The sequence below is a fragment of the Rhamphochromis sp. 'chilingali' genome (genome assembly GCF_963969265.1).
Source record: "Rhamphochromis sp. 'chilingali' genome assembly, chromosome: 1".
Classification (NCBI taxonomy): domain Eukaryota; kingdom Metazoa; phylum Chordata; class Actinopteri; order Cichliformes; family Cichlidae; genus Rhamphochromis; species Rhamphochromis sp. 'chilingali'.
In genome coordinates this window covers 33191773-33206399 of record NC_137929.1, presented here as the reverse complement: position 1 = coordinate 33206399, position 14627 = coordinate 33191773, and the positions used below count along the sequence as shown (strand labels likewise).

At 41.1% G+C, this 14627-nt stretch overlaps 1 protein-coding gene across 1 annotated transcript in view; it reads right to left on the bottom strand.

Annotated features, from left to right (window-relative positions):
• arap2 (ArfGAP with RhoGAP domain, ankyrin repeat and PH domain 2) overlaps nt 1–13574 on the bottom strand; it is a 176588-nt gene extending 163014 nt beyond the window's left edge. Inside the window, exons 1-3 of the mRNA XM_080874158.1 lie at nt 13281–13574; nt 9438–10276; nt 8026–8105 (exon numbers count right to left, since the gene is read on the bottom strand). Of these exons, the coding sequence (XP_080730284.1) occupies nt 8026–8105; nt 9438–10213 (856 nt within the window). The 5' untranslated portion in view covers nt 10214–10276; nt 13281–13574. The remainder of the gene's footprint in view (nt 1–8025; nt 8106–9437; nt 10277–13280) is intronic.
• Between the last annotated feature and the right edge of the window lie 1053 nt (nt 13575–14627).

The window sequence follows — 14627 nt, the reverse complement described above, 5'->3', positions numbered from 1 at the left end:
TTTGAAGGTGGGAATCTAGTGTTGCGCTGTACCATATCATTCACAATAATACCAATGTAAATTTAAATAAAATAGCAATATTTTTGCGATGCATTTACATTGCATTTACATTACGTAGTGTGGGCATTTATGAGAAAAGCGTGGGTGTGTCTGCCTCCAAAAATATACAGAGGAAGCTACTTGAATATCTTCCCAGTGTTGCCAACTTAGCGACTTTGTCGCTATATTTAGCGAGTTTTCAGACCCCTTGTCGCTAAAAAAAGACGTGAAAGCCCGTATCGCTTTTACTCTCAACAAGCAGCGGGTGCTGTAACCCAGTCAGTTCTTCTTTTACTCTTTTACTCTTGTCGTGGCCTTTTACGTTCCAAACACCAAAAAAGTCCAAGAAAAGGCCGTGGGTGGCAACGGGAGGTTTGTTTTAGAACGTTTGTGGCTGTGAAGGAGGAGATACTGGTGATGCAGCTGATGTGCGACCCAAATGTAATCCAATCACATAACCTTGCTAGCTGCACGCCATATGACAGAAAGCGCAAATGGTCTTTAAGCAGCTGGTCAAAAAACTTGACCCAAGGCTCAACATCCCAGGCAGAAAACATATTTATGTTTCATTATGTGAAAATGTTGTGCAGCTGCTAATGAATTACTATGCCAACTTACTTTAGATATTCTTACACTAAATTAAAATCTGCCTAGGCTGCTTTTGTGCTTATGTCTAACTTATGCTGGGTCATTACCACTGGTTTTTTTTTTTTTTTTTTTCAGATCTACCATTTATCAGCTCAAACATCCAACGACATGAATGCTTTAAAAGCATCAACATCAGCTCTTCTCTGACAGCATGGTGGGAGTTTCTAAAATTGATGGAGTCTTCATTAATCCCATGCAAACGTACACCTATCTGGAACAACCCTGACATATTACAAAACAATAATATGATAAACTTTTCAGATTGGAGTGGTAAAGGAATCAAATATTTAGAACATATACTAGAAGGAACAGAATTTATTTCATTTGACGGACTAGTTACACAATATGGGATCAACAACAAAAGATTTTTAGAATATCAACAAATTAAATCCATAGTAAAAAAGAAATTTAAACCGGGTCAAGTTGAACTACAAACACCACCAAGTGTGGTTCAATTTCTTACTCTTAAAACCCCCAAATTACTATCCAAAATATACAGAATGCTTTCTAAAACAGGGTCATTACCACTGTACTATAACGTTGCTGCTGTTGGCACCTTGTTTCAATAGGTTTAAAACGTCAAATTAAGAAGTGTGCCATCATTGACAGGAGCTTGATGGAAAAGGATGAAAAATCTCCTTTATTTACTTACACTTAGAAGTAAATACCACTGTTATTCTGAGTTTTCTTGAACTATAAGCTTGAGGCTATATCACCCATGTTCACTCGAGGGTTTACAGAGAATAGTCCAAAATAGAGAAAGTATCTAGTGCCTTGTTAGGGGAAGGTAAGTTAAGAACAGTCAGACTGCTTCAAGCCAACAGAAAGGCAACAGTAACTTAAACTCCTGAGTATTGCTGCTGATTGGAGGGTACCCATCTTCCAATGGCTGTTTCCAGTAGCATTACACGCTATGTCTCAAAGTTCAAATCATCTCTTGACAGTGACCATCACTCAATCAGTGAGTGGAGGCCATTTGAGAACAGCCAGTTCTCAATCCAATAGAGCACCTTTGGGATGTGGTGGAACGGGATATTCCCATCATGGATGTGTAGCTGACAAATCTGTGGCAACTGTGTGACACTATCAGGGTAGCATGAACCAAAATCTCAGAGAAATGTTTCTAGCACCCTGTTGAGTCTGTGCCACAAAGCAGGTTCTGGAGGCAAATGGATGCATATACATGTCCAGCACTTACAGTAGTGCATCAATGTGGCCACTGTTTCAGTACAGGGTATTAACCTTTGTAGTTTTGGTTGTTTATCTAGCAGGTCAGCTGTTTCCCTGTTTGACTTGTTATAAATGACAAATACACATAAATAATACAGGTTTTCTGGATGAATTAAAAATACACATTCTTAAATTATATATTTAGGAAAAACTACATGAAAATTCTCATATTAAATTTATGGAAAAAACTCCTAAATTTAATTTAAAGTAAAACGCAATAAGGCTACGTTCACACTGCAGGCGAAAGTGCATCAAATCCGATTTTTTTGACCCTATGCGACCCATATCCGATCATGCTATGACAGTGTGAACGGCGCAAATCCGATATTTTCAAATCCGATCTGGGTCACTTTCGTATGTGGTACTGAATCCGATACATATCCGATGTTTTAGAAAGCGACTGCTGTTTGAACGGTCAAGTCGCATTAAATCCGCCTTTTACGTCACCGACACAAGACTGAAGCCAATTATCAGCGACCGAGAAGACATCGCGAACGCTTCCTAGCCATCCAGTGTAGATGTCAGTGAAACTGTTGGGAAGACAACGTAAACATTTTATTTGTACTGTATAATCTGCAGATTCTGACAGAAATCTGCAGCTATCCTTTGAAGCACCGCTCCTCTCTTAAACAGCAATAAGGATCATTATTAGGTTATTTACATTATTATGTAAATAACAAAATAACTTAAAGCAAAAATTGGGAAACGTAAAGTCCGAAGTCTTTATATTAACGGCCATCAGTCAAACAATACTGTTTGTTCTTGGTCTAAACAGAGCGCGTTGTGTGTGACATCTTCTTTTGCGCATGCGGGCCGCTTTGAGCGTTCACACTAGAGCGCGTTTGCTGTCGCATTTTATTTGTAGTGTGAACGAGGAGACAAAAAAATCGGATTTGATCAAAAAATCGGAATTGAGCATTAAGACCTGCAGTGTGAACGTAGCCTAATACTAGTTTTACTTTAATGAAATGTGGCTTCCACTTGCTGAAACTGAGAAATTGTGGCTTTCGAAATGCATATTTTAATTTTGAGAATCAGCTTGTAAATTGCATGATTCATTTCCTCTTCTGCTGCAGTGCAAGACGGTTTAACTGTGTTTATAAGTAAAGATTTTAATTTAAAGGACAGCATTTTGCAGGTGTCACAACGTAGCTTTTAATTACACTTCAAGACATTGTTCTCATTTACGGTTGAACACACAGAAACTGCAGTCTTCATATTGCGAGTCAGCAGGTTCACACTGTGACAGCCCAATCTCACAGTTTTGTACAAAGGAAAATTCATACACTCTTCTGTTAGTGCCACAAATCCCAAACACGGATTCTCAGTAAACAGGAACTTTTCATCCTCTGCGAAAAGCTGGCGTGTCTTATCCCACCCCCAGAGTTTGGCCTCGTTCCCTCCCTCCCCTCCCAGCCCTAAGAAGTGGTTTACAGACCGCCACTCATCCTCTGAGACCTCTGCTAGACAGCCTAGTGTTTACCAGGATTTCTGCAGGCTGGAGTGTGGCGTTATGTATTTAACAAATTCTGTATGATTCTTTATCTTTCAGCTAGCAAAGCCTAATGTACTGATCCTTCGAGAGCACGATCTCACATTTGGTCTGCCTGATACAACTGATGCAGTTTGTGCAGAGTGTTTTTGGAAACCTTCAGTGCAACAATGGTGTCACACTTGGAGAGCCCCTCTCTACTTAGAATAACAATTTGACTTTTGACACTCTCTGCTCTGATGCTGTTGTCCCACCATCACACTGGTGAGCAATCCTCTGGTGTAAACTTAAGTCACAGCCTGCAAGTTAATTTCCTTGAACAAGCCTTTAATGAGATCAAACCCAGCTGACTGTCATCCTCAAGCTGATTCAGTACAGCTCAAAGGAGGCTGCATAATGAACAACGCACCTTTGCTCAAACTTGATAGCTGACTTAGAAATAGCAGCTAGTGTGCATACTCATCTTCATTTTACACATCAAGCTTTCTTGTGTGCATTTTTTTAATCGTCAGCATCTCTGATAAGTTACATAAAAATTTCATAGATTTCCATTCATGCATTACACCAGTTGTACATCAGCAAATTAGCATTTAAACTGCATCACGGTAAGCATGCTAACTGTTCGAAGCAGATGTGATTTTATCTGCAGCATCAGTGTATTACAAGCATGCTTTTATCTGCTATCGTCTGATGAGTACAGTTAGTCGTGTTTACGTCTGGTCAAGCTACTGCATTATGCTTTTAATCTGATAAGGGCGATTGCTTTGGTTTGTCTGCGCGACCAGAGCATTACCAACACAGCGACGGTCACCAGCATCGCTAATCTAATGTGAAGGTAAATAAAGCAAAAAAACCTCTCGGCATCACTGAATCAACACAGATCCCGATGAAAACTCAGAGGATATGTGTTAGTCTGCTTCTTTCTTGCCAATTTGCTCGGAAAATAAACTTAAAGTATCGTTTTACACAGAGTGCCTCAGTAGTTTTCTATAGTTACACATGAACCACACAGCATCTAGTTTTCCTGAATTTTGTTCTTTGTACTTCTACCTGCCCAACTGAAGAACACCTGTCAGCTCAGCCATCAGAGCCACGCAGCGCTTCCTTTTTTCTTCTATTTTTTTGCCAGCACAGAATAACTCACGCCTACTCGCCACAATACAAACTCAGCACTTCAAGTAATCACTTCAAATGAAAAGCCCTCGCATCCAAGTGAATGTGTGTGCCAACTTTAAAGAAGTTCCATCAAGGCGTTCAAGAGATATATACGCTGAAGCGAAGGCGATGAAAACACAAAAAAGACGACTAAACGGAGTTGTCTTTGTACCATAAGACACTGAGGATTATTTATTTATCAATCACCATCAAAATGAAACAAGTGCAGTAGTTTGACACCAAGGTTATTAAAGTTAGCTAAAACTAATTCAAGTGTTGAAACAAAAAATAATAATAAAAAAGCGTAAAGAGTAAAAAGAGTACGTCCTTAGTTTTAGTATTTGGTCAACACAGCAAGATCAACACATGATTTCTGCTGTGACATTCAGATGGTAGTATCAGAATTTGGTGTAAACAACATAAAAGCATCAATCCATCCTGCCTTGTATCAGCATCTCAGGCAGCTGGTGGTGTAATGTTGTGCGCGATGTTTTCTTGTCACATTTTCGGCCACTTAGTACCAAATGAGCATCATTTAAACCCCAACCTGAGTATTGTTGCTGACCATGTCCATCCTTTTATGACTACAGTGAACCCATCTTCTGATGACTGCTTCCAGCAGGATAACACACCACGTCACAAAGCTCAGATCATCTCAAACTGGTTTCTTGAACCCAACGATGAGTTCACCATACTCAAATGGCCTCCACAGTCAATGAATTTCGATCCAATAGAGCAACTTTGGGGTGTGGTTGACCAGAAGATTCGCATCCTGATAACTGTGTGACGCTATCATGTCAATATGCACCAAAATCTCCAGCACCTTGGTGAATCTATCCCATCAAAACGTAACTTTTTATGCCTCTATAAGCCAACGATGAGTAACCCTTGAAGCTCTTTTCTGAATTGAGAGATTTCTGATATATTTTAGGCCTTCTTATAGAATAACTTGACTGGGTCAGAAATGAGTGAGGGTGGTCTCTGCCTATGCAGCTATCCTTTGAAAAGCCCAGATGGTCGCCAAACCATGTCTTTATTGATATATACTTATATGTTAAATAGGGCTGCCACGATTAGTCGACTAGTCACGATTACGTCGACGACATATTTAATAGTCGACGCGTCGTTTAAAGCCTTGTAAGATCCTGAAAGACGCAGGAATAAGTAAGTAGGATTTAAGAGTGTAATAACGGACTGAAACAGAAGATGGCAGCACTGCATGTACAAAGATGCCAGCTGCCGTTAAACCCCAAAGAAGAAGAAGCAACTCCGGTATCGTAGCTGTGTCCAAATTCAGGGGCCGCATCCTTCGCAGGGCGCATTTGTAGGCCGATTGTGTTACAGTGACGCGACAAAGTTAGTCCAAATTCTAAGACTTCTGCAAATGCAGCCGACAAATGCGTCCTACTTTTCCCCAGATTTGAAGGATGGGTCGGGCGTATGGCCCAACCTATCCCAGAATTCATAGCACGGCTCAGCCAATTCCAGTTTCCAACAATGGCGGCAGCTACTTAGTTTTAATATTACTTTTATTATTCTTTCTAGGTCACAAAATAAACTTTTAACATATTTTCGGGCGAGAATGTAGCTGTGTAAACCTCAAATATCTGCTCGGTTTATCAAGACACCACATATTTGTAAAAGTGCTCCGACGTTTTCGGAGACGTCTGTTACCCACCAGCTCGATAGCTAGTCGGGGTTCAAGGCTCACTAGAGCCGGCGAGAACAGCAAATCATTTTCAAACCCCCCGCTGTCTTTCGCTACTCAGGTTAAACATATATAAGTCACTTAGATAACTTAAAAATGTTATTGTTTGGCTTTTTTCAGTGTTTTATTTGTTCCTGAGTAAATCGGTTCGGCTGAGATTAAAGTTATAGTTTTGACACAGCTGAATAAACGTCAAACAGAAAACTGATTATCAGAAGTGTGAGATGCTTGAGAATATACTCCGGTGTCCTGTTATATTTTAGATAGCAAGGAGCAGACGGCTGAGTTTATTAAACTCCACTGACACAATCTGCAAAATTCATCAAAAGTTTAATCAACTATCATCTTGTCTTTATTTTTAGTGAGCACATACCTTAAACACTTCAAGCTGTAAGCTAATGACAGTTATATGAGAGCAGATGCTGCTGGTGCAATAAGCTGTATGTTTTACGTCCAATGGATGCACGATTCGATTAGTCGACTAATCGCAAAAATAATCGGTGACTAGTCGACTATTAAAATAATAGTTTGTGGCAGCCCTAGTGTCAAACTCGTCATTAAGGGTGCGAGGTAGGCTGTCTTTTTGGAAAAAGAGTTATGAAGGTGGTCCAACATAGTAGTATCAAGGTGTAACTAATAAAGTGATACTTTTTTTAATTCAAATTAGTGAAGACCCAGAACAGTCTGCTGTGCTGCTGTAGAGCTGATAGAGAAGCACTAGACAGAAAACTGCGTCCTTAATGAGATTTTAAAATTAGAGAGGAGGAGAGAAGGTGTTAATTAAAATTCTGCCAGCCTCCAGTAGCAAGTTTTGATTTAATACAACAATCATTCTGTGAGACTGCACTGCTTGTTTCTCATCTCGGCATAAACTCTTCAAATATGCTTGGGTAAAATGATATGTCAAATAACGCCTTGCTAGGCCTTGCTGTGCAGGGAGTTTTTTACTTGCTAGTCGAGCTCCTCATTTCCCTGCTCTGGGACCGTCTCGGCTCCCTCTCTTCCTCCGTCTCTCTCAGCCTGCTTTGCATCCTTCCCCTGCTCGTTCCTCCCAACCCACTTCACTGTCGTGCCTTTCTCTCAAGTCTCACTCCCTGCCTTGTTCCATACAGAGAAGACGTTGGAAAAACAAGACCGCCAGGAGACTGCTGCGGTAAAGGCACGTGGAACAAGAAAGGAGCATAAAGGAAATGTCAAAAAACGCAGACAGAAATCTGTTGATTCGCTGCGAGGGGCGATGTTACCATGTGGTCACATATGGTCCCAAAAAGACTGACACGTTCAAGGGTGTTTACCACATATTTGTACAGACTGTCATCATAGAAGAGCATCACATAATCCTGAGAGAGTGCATCTACTTCAGGTGGCGGGGCCGACTAGGTCCAATAAACAGGGCTGGGACGGATTCAAAAACATATTTGTAATGGTTGTACTACAAGTCTGTGTGCTGTTAGCAAACTTGAACAACTTCTAAAAAACTTTGGAGAGCACTGTGACAGAAATATACACCAGGGTCTCGCTGAGGGACAAGATGTGAGAGAGCATATTCCCTGTGAGATCACCTCTTGAAAAGGGGGGTGCCGGCGTTTCCCACGACACCAGCCTCTGAACACCCTCACCCCACCTACGCACTACCCCTCATCTCCTCTCCCTACTTTCATCCGGGCAAACAACAGCACCGCTGCTGCCTCTACTGTGGAATGAAATATTCATGGCAGAGATAAAGCGGATGCAGCTGAAAGACTGTGTGTACCTTTCTGTATGCCGTTTGCACCGGTGGGACCATCGGAGCTGGTTAGGTGTTCAGGGCTGGTTGTTTGCGATGGCGGTGCGCTGAGGAGGAAGAGGGAGAGAGAAAAAAATCAGTGGATTAGAACCAGCATAGCAGCACGTGGGAAAATCTGTGACACCACGTAAAGGCCGTTAGAAAAAGAGATGTGGAAGTCTGAAAGTTAGTTTCACAGTTTAAAAGTACATCAGTGAGAGAGATATTAATGCGCGCGGATTGCAGATTTGAACATGAAATTAGAGGCCTCGGGTTCTCCATCAGTGTAAATCTGAAAACAATGAGAAAAAGATTTGCCTTTGCATTAATTCCTAGCACAGCAGCATGAAAACACATCTCTCCAAGTGTTTTTGCCTTTGTTATTTGTACTTGTTTGATTTGGACCTAAAAACCGCTCCTAAACTTTTGTAAAGTCAAACTTTCTGCTTATATGAATAGTTCAACATTTGGGGGAATTGACTTGAAAATGTACTCCTTGCTGAGCGTAAGAAGATTGAAGTGTACCTCTCGTGGCCATGCAGAGAATATGAAGATACTGCCAAAGACAAAAACTGAAACTAAATAAAATACATAAAGCACACTCCTTTATAAAGATGTTAGCTGTTTCAGGAAATAGTTAAATAAAAACTATGATTACATTCACAGAGTCTGAGTTTAGACACGAAGCGATCCCTAGCAGCAACAGCTAGCTTAGCTACATCCTGTCGATGATTATGCCGAGAAAAGAATTTAAAGAAATGGAAATAGCTAGCTTCACTCTGTACAGATGTTCAAAACCTTCCTATTAACACAAGCAAACCAACAAGTAGTATCTTTTTTGTCACCAACGTAGGGTAAACATAAAGCCTATACCAAAAGCTAACAAGCTACAGCTAGCACAGAGCATCCAACTGCCAATTCGGAGATTTCCTGGCCTTTAAACGATTGAAACAGGTACACGTTGGCTGGGCTCCGTCTCAGTTAGGATCACATTATATTATTATTTATGTTCTTTCAGCTGCATTAATCATCTTATTTACTTTATTCTTTATGTATTCGCTGTTATAAATGGTGACACCAACAAATAAGCAAATAGCTAACACTTCCCCAGCAGTGAATTGGTGAGGCTTTAATTACATATCTGTAACATAAATATTCAAACTACTGCTACCAACTGCTTATCTTACCACAAATGCAGAGTAAACAACAAAGCTAATCGACTACTTATAATCCATTTATATGGTTTTCTTATATGTGTTTTGATTTTTTCCTTCTTTTTTAGAGCCTTTTTTTGCTTATTAATTCTATAATTAACAAAAACATGTTCGTATTGTATCCAACTCATGTGAGCCTATTTCCCAAAATGTCAAACAAACACCAAATGAACTTAACTGCAGTACCTGTCCTGAAGTGGCACCGTGGTTGGATTTGGGATTTCAGGAACAGGCCGGTGCCTGAGTTTGTAGGAGCGACTAAGCCTCTGACCAACAGGAGGATTTAAATTGGGCGGCCTCTCATAAATTGAGTTTTCAACCATTTCACCTTGAAAACCCCCATCGTCACCGGAACAGGCGATGGAGTTCGTGCCATGCAACGGATCTTCTGTAGTAATCTCTCGATCTGGTATTTCAGAAGCGGAGAGGGACTCGCTGCTGCTGTTGGAACATGCGGAAGCAGGCAGGCAGGTCTGTGCAGATTTCTGAATGTTCTTGGGGTTACGTGGGGCTGGTCGAGGCGGGACGAGGTAACTGCTCCTTGGAAGGTTTTCAGCTTTTTCTCCCAGTCCTGCTCCTGGAGGTAAACTCTGACTTGCTTCCAAATCGTGATTGCTCTGTTCCTTTGGTTGCTGACATGATGCCCCCCTCTTTCTATCTTTCAGGAAGATATGTCTTGGGTATGGCACTGGCTCCCTCAAGTTCTTTGCTCCATCCTCTTCACTTTCATCTTCCCCTCCACTCAGCTGCTTGAACCCCAGTGCCTCCAGACTCCGGAGGATGCGTCTACGGTGGCCTGTCGGCAGCACTTTGAGCTCAAGAAGACTCTCTTCTGTCAGGTCCATGCAGTCTTCCAGAGATTTATAACCTCCCTGATGGAAAAACGGGGCATAGTGAGACAAGCGGAGGCTGGAGAGCCACTCCACGATCTCTTTGCTGGGCTCTGGAGCTGCAAACATCATCTTCTAAACCCACGTTTGCCACATTGGGGAGACTTTTAAAAGGTGGAGAAGGCCAGCTTTACTCTGTAGGTAAAAACAAAAAGAGAGAAAAATAAATGACAGGTAAAGCAATCCACAGACAAGACAAGTTCCAAACTCATACAGTATTTAACATATAGAGTTAGGTTCTTTGCGACAAGCTGCAATTTCCCAAACCTATAACGGATTTAACTTACAGAGAATTTTTTAAGTGTTCAGTTTGATGGTGTTAAACAATTCTGGCTATGGAAACGTGACCCAGTTTAAGAAAGAGATCAATATTTTGAAAGATACTAGCACTCACTTCTTATTGAGAATTAGATTAAAAGATCAATAAGGTCAGGCAATTTTGCAACCGGAAATTAAATATTTGCGAAGACACGCGCGTCTGCTCTGCACAGAGAAATGATTTTCAATCGCCATTTACAGAAAATAGTGCAAGATCACATGTAATATGCACCAATCTAACTATCAGTTCCTTTAACTTCGCGCTTTCAGTTGTGCTTTATAGTTATTTACCAAGGTGAATTTTCAAAGACGGAGACGGCTAAAACTGCGAAATAAAACAATAAAATAACCAAAACAATCGCCTCACAACAAAAAACAGCTAATGATAGAGTGGCCGGCCATCAATCTTACCCTCCAAATCAATTACAACTGAATTTCACGATATCAGATTTTCACTTCCCCATTAATGTGGTCCCTGAAGTGAGTTACAATAAATTTCTCTGGATATGATGATATTTCTCTACATATTGCTCACATTATTGTTGTAGTCAGATCCTCCTTTACGTATGGTGGGGTTTTTGGGGCCAATGCAAACTCAAAATAAAAGCAAATGACGGCAACAAGAGAGGTACAAAAATAGCTGCACAGAAGCATATAAAAAAAATCATTGCACAACTAAACAAAGCAACGGGCCCTCTGTGAACCTCACCCTGTATCCGACCTGGATACACAAAAAACTTAACTAAAAGATGACCGTGGGAGTTTTTGATCTTCTGAGGGTGGCACTGACCGCCTTAACAAGCGATAAAGGTGACTAAATATATCTTCTTTAAAGTCACTGTGAGAATACTTATATGCAGCCAAAATAACACGAAACACATCTGCAATACTCCTGGATGAAGCAGCAGGAAACAGCAAGAGCTATGAGGAAACACTGTACACCTTCACAGCCTGGCCCTATGGCACAGCCTTTACAGAGCACTTACCTCAACTGTGTTTAAGAATCCAGGCACCACAGCTCAAAGCCAACATATCATAACCCTTCTAATGGCGGGCTACTTTTAAGCGTCTGCATCCTGACATCAGCAAGTCTTAAGAGTGAAGGGCTGATGAACTAAGTGGCACAACTGGTCTCTCACTGCTAGTTCTCTATCTTGCACACAAACACACACAGGAAGATACATCAACAACCTCTTGTCATGACTACTTCTCTTCTTGAGTTGCAACTCGGCAGCACACAGGCAACCTGAAGTGTTACTTCTGCTTTTAAGTAAACAGGCTTTTGTGTGTGTGTGTGTGTGTGTGGGGGGGGTTACTGCATGTGTTTGTCATTTATAAAACAAGACGCTGATGAAATTAACACAAACGGAAACTGATTCTCTTATCGCTTTTATCACGAGAGGGATATGAGCCTCTGGTGTGATATCAGCAGAGAGGATGCAGGCAGTGACGCAGTCCACTGTTCCACAGTCCCACATCATATTTGACTGTATTGTCCTCATAACGGGGATTGATAGAGTCTGTGGAGTAGCCCTTCTGAGGACTGGGAAGCCTCAGCACCACCCAGGGATCTGTAGTGGCTCGCACTCTGTGAAGCTTGCCAGCACATTTAACCTGACCTGCTCCACATCCACACACAAACTTCAACCTATAAAAAGGCACACACACACGCAGTTAAGCAAGCAAACATTATTACAGGCAGGATATGGGAGTTTTGATCCACAGCTGCTGCCCGGAGTGTGGAACGTTAGATCAGGGTGTGCAGATCAATAGCAAAGGGCAAAAAAAAAAGGAGAAGTTCAGCAGACAGACAAACAGCTCACACATGCCACAAAGGCACACGAAGCTGTGTAGACATAATAGAGTTATACTTTTTTGCGGGGGTGTCTACAAAATAAATGGCTGCCAACACAAGATGGTTGTATGTCTGTGTGGGTGTGTGTGTCACCCACAAGCCAGCAACTTCACCCACACCACAGGTATGGTTATACAGTGCAGGCAGTGAGTCAGAGAGGACGCACGCCCATGCATGCACACACAACCTACCTCATAATATGTGCACATCCTCTCAGCCAGCCCACTTTGAACAAAGTCCAAATCATCGTCCAAAATCTCAAACCCTTCCTGTTTTCACACAGAAAATACCCGCAAACCTTTACCATGTTTTAACCAGCCTCTGCTGTCACCTTCACTGTTTCAGCGGTGTGTTTTTTGGTTTTTTAGTAGACGAAGATAAAGCTAGTAAAATGTAACACTCAGCTGTCCGTATTAACCTCCTAAGACCCGAACTCTTCCACGGCATTCATTTTTAATTTCTCTTTGATATTTGGGCTGATTGGGACCTGATGAATGTAAAAGAAAGAATTACCAGATTTATTTTTTTACCTTATTTTTGTTTCTAAGAAAAATAAGAGCCACATATGAGGAATTTCGTTTAGGTTAAGAGCCGGGAGTATGCTTTCACTGAGCGCGAGCGGTACCGGAGGCTCGCACGTGCGACTACGTGTCGACACTTTCAGGACTTTTTTGTGACACACACGCACGCACGCACAAAGTGCGTTACACACCACTACGACATAACGCAACACGTCAGGTCTGAGCGAGGTAGTCCGCCTTCTCGTTACACGCAGTGCAACATGTATAAATCTGTACCCACACTTCCTGTGGGAGCGCATTAAAAACTAAAACGGACTTTGTTTATTTATTTATTTATTTTCAGTTCGGTTCCCAAGTTTCTGGGTTTTTCTTTTTTTTTTCTAACCATAAACGCAACACTTTACACTAAACGCTCTGCTTTACAAAGAGGAGGAAAGCTGCTCACCTTAGCGCACCGGCTGCGTCCGCTTTCTCTCATATTAGCGCCTCTCTGAGTCTCTGTTTACTCCTTTTGTTTTTCTTTAGTTTTTCTTTCTTTCTTGGTTTTACACACTCGACTGTTTCCGACTGTTGAGCGCAACTCCACGCCCATTTCACGAGTACACTGCCAACAAGCAGTGACCTTCCCTCCGCTCAGACCGCTCGTAAAACTGAACACCGCAGGCTCCGATCGTGTTAATGATCGGCTGCTGCTCTCTGCTTATTACTAAACTGTCACCGAGTTTTTCTCATTTCTTTTTTTAAGAAGTTGAAACTGAGGCACATAAAAAAAAATAAAGAGGAAGAATACAAAGTGGAGGGACTTGAGAGGTATTTGTTGGGAATACTTGCATGTCCCGGCTTGATCCCGGAGCCCCGGGATATGCATTCAACACTGGCAGGAATGCAAGCTGGCTGCCAACACGTTCACTTAAAACAGCATAGATGATAAAATAATAATAATAACGAAGCTCCGGCTTATTTTCATTCAAGTATAAAAACTACAAGAAAACATGATTAATGATGGCGTTTAAAAATCCCTTATAAGATAAAGTTAAGAAGAAAAGATAAAGTTTCAAAAATAAATAAATGTATTTACTTTCACTTTTACTTTTTTTTTTTTTTTTTTTTTTACAATTTTCAGATAATTTTCATTTTCATGTTTTCCTTTGTTTTTTATAAATTCTGGGCTTTTTATTTATTTATTTAAAGTAATGAAGATCTTAATAGGAGGGAAATGCGTGCAGTTTGTGGCATCGGCCACATGATGGCGACACAGTGCTACATTACTGCGGCCTGCCTCTGAGGACGCCTGACCCGGCAACAGGTAAGGCACAGCTCTAAACAACACGATGAATAATAGTCATTTATTATTAGTAACATCTATTATAGAATGACGTGAAAATTTTAAATGCTTTCACGTTGCCACCACCTTCCTAAGACTTGGAATGTTAGGTTAAGAGGTGATTCCCAGCTCCTGTCCAGGATATATCCCGTGATTTCTTTTGTTAGATTAGGACTGAATGCATGCTGAGTGCAATGCCATTGAACATTATAGCAGTACAAGATCAAAGGACTTTATTTTATGTTAACATGATTAGAATTGAATGCCAACCCATTCTTACAGTGATGCTGAGTATTCTTTTAATTCCAAATAAGGATCAAGAAACTTGTTTTAATACTGATGTCAAAGTAACATCGTAAGTCCCACACAGGAAACCCACAATCTACTCTGTGGTTGTGTTTGTCTCCACCTTTTTCTCCTGTAAATAGTTTAGGTGCTGCCCAACATTCTAATGCATTTGTAGCAACG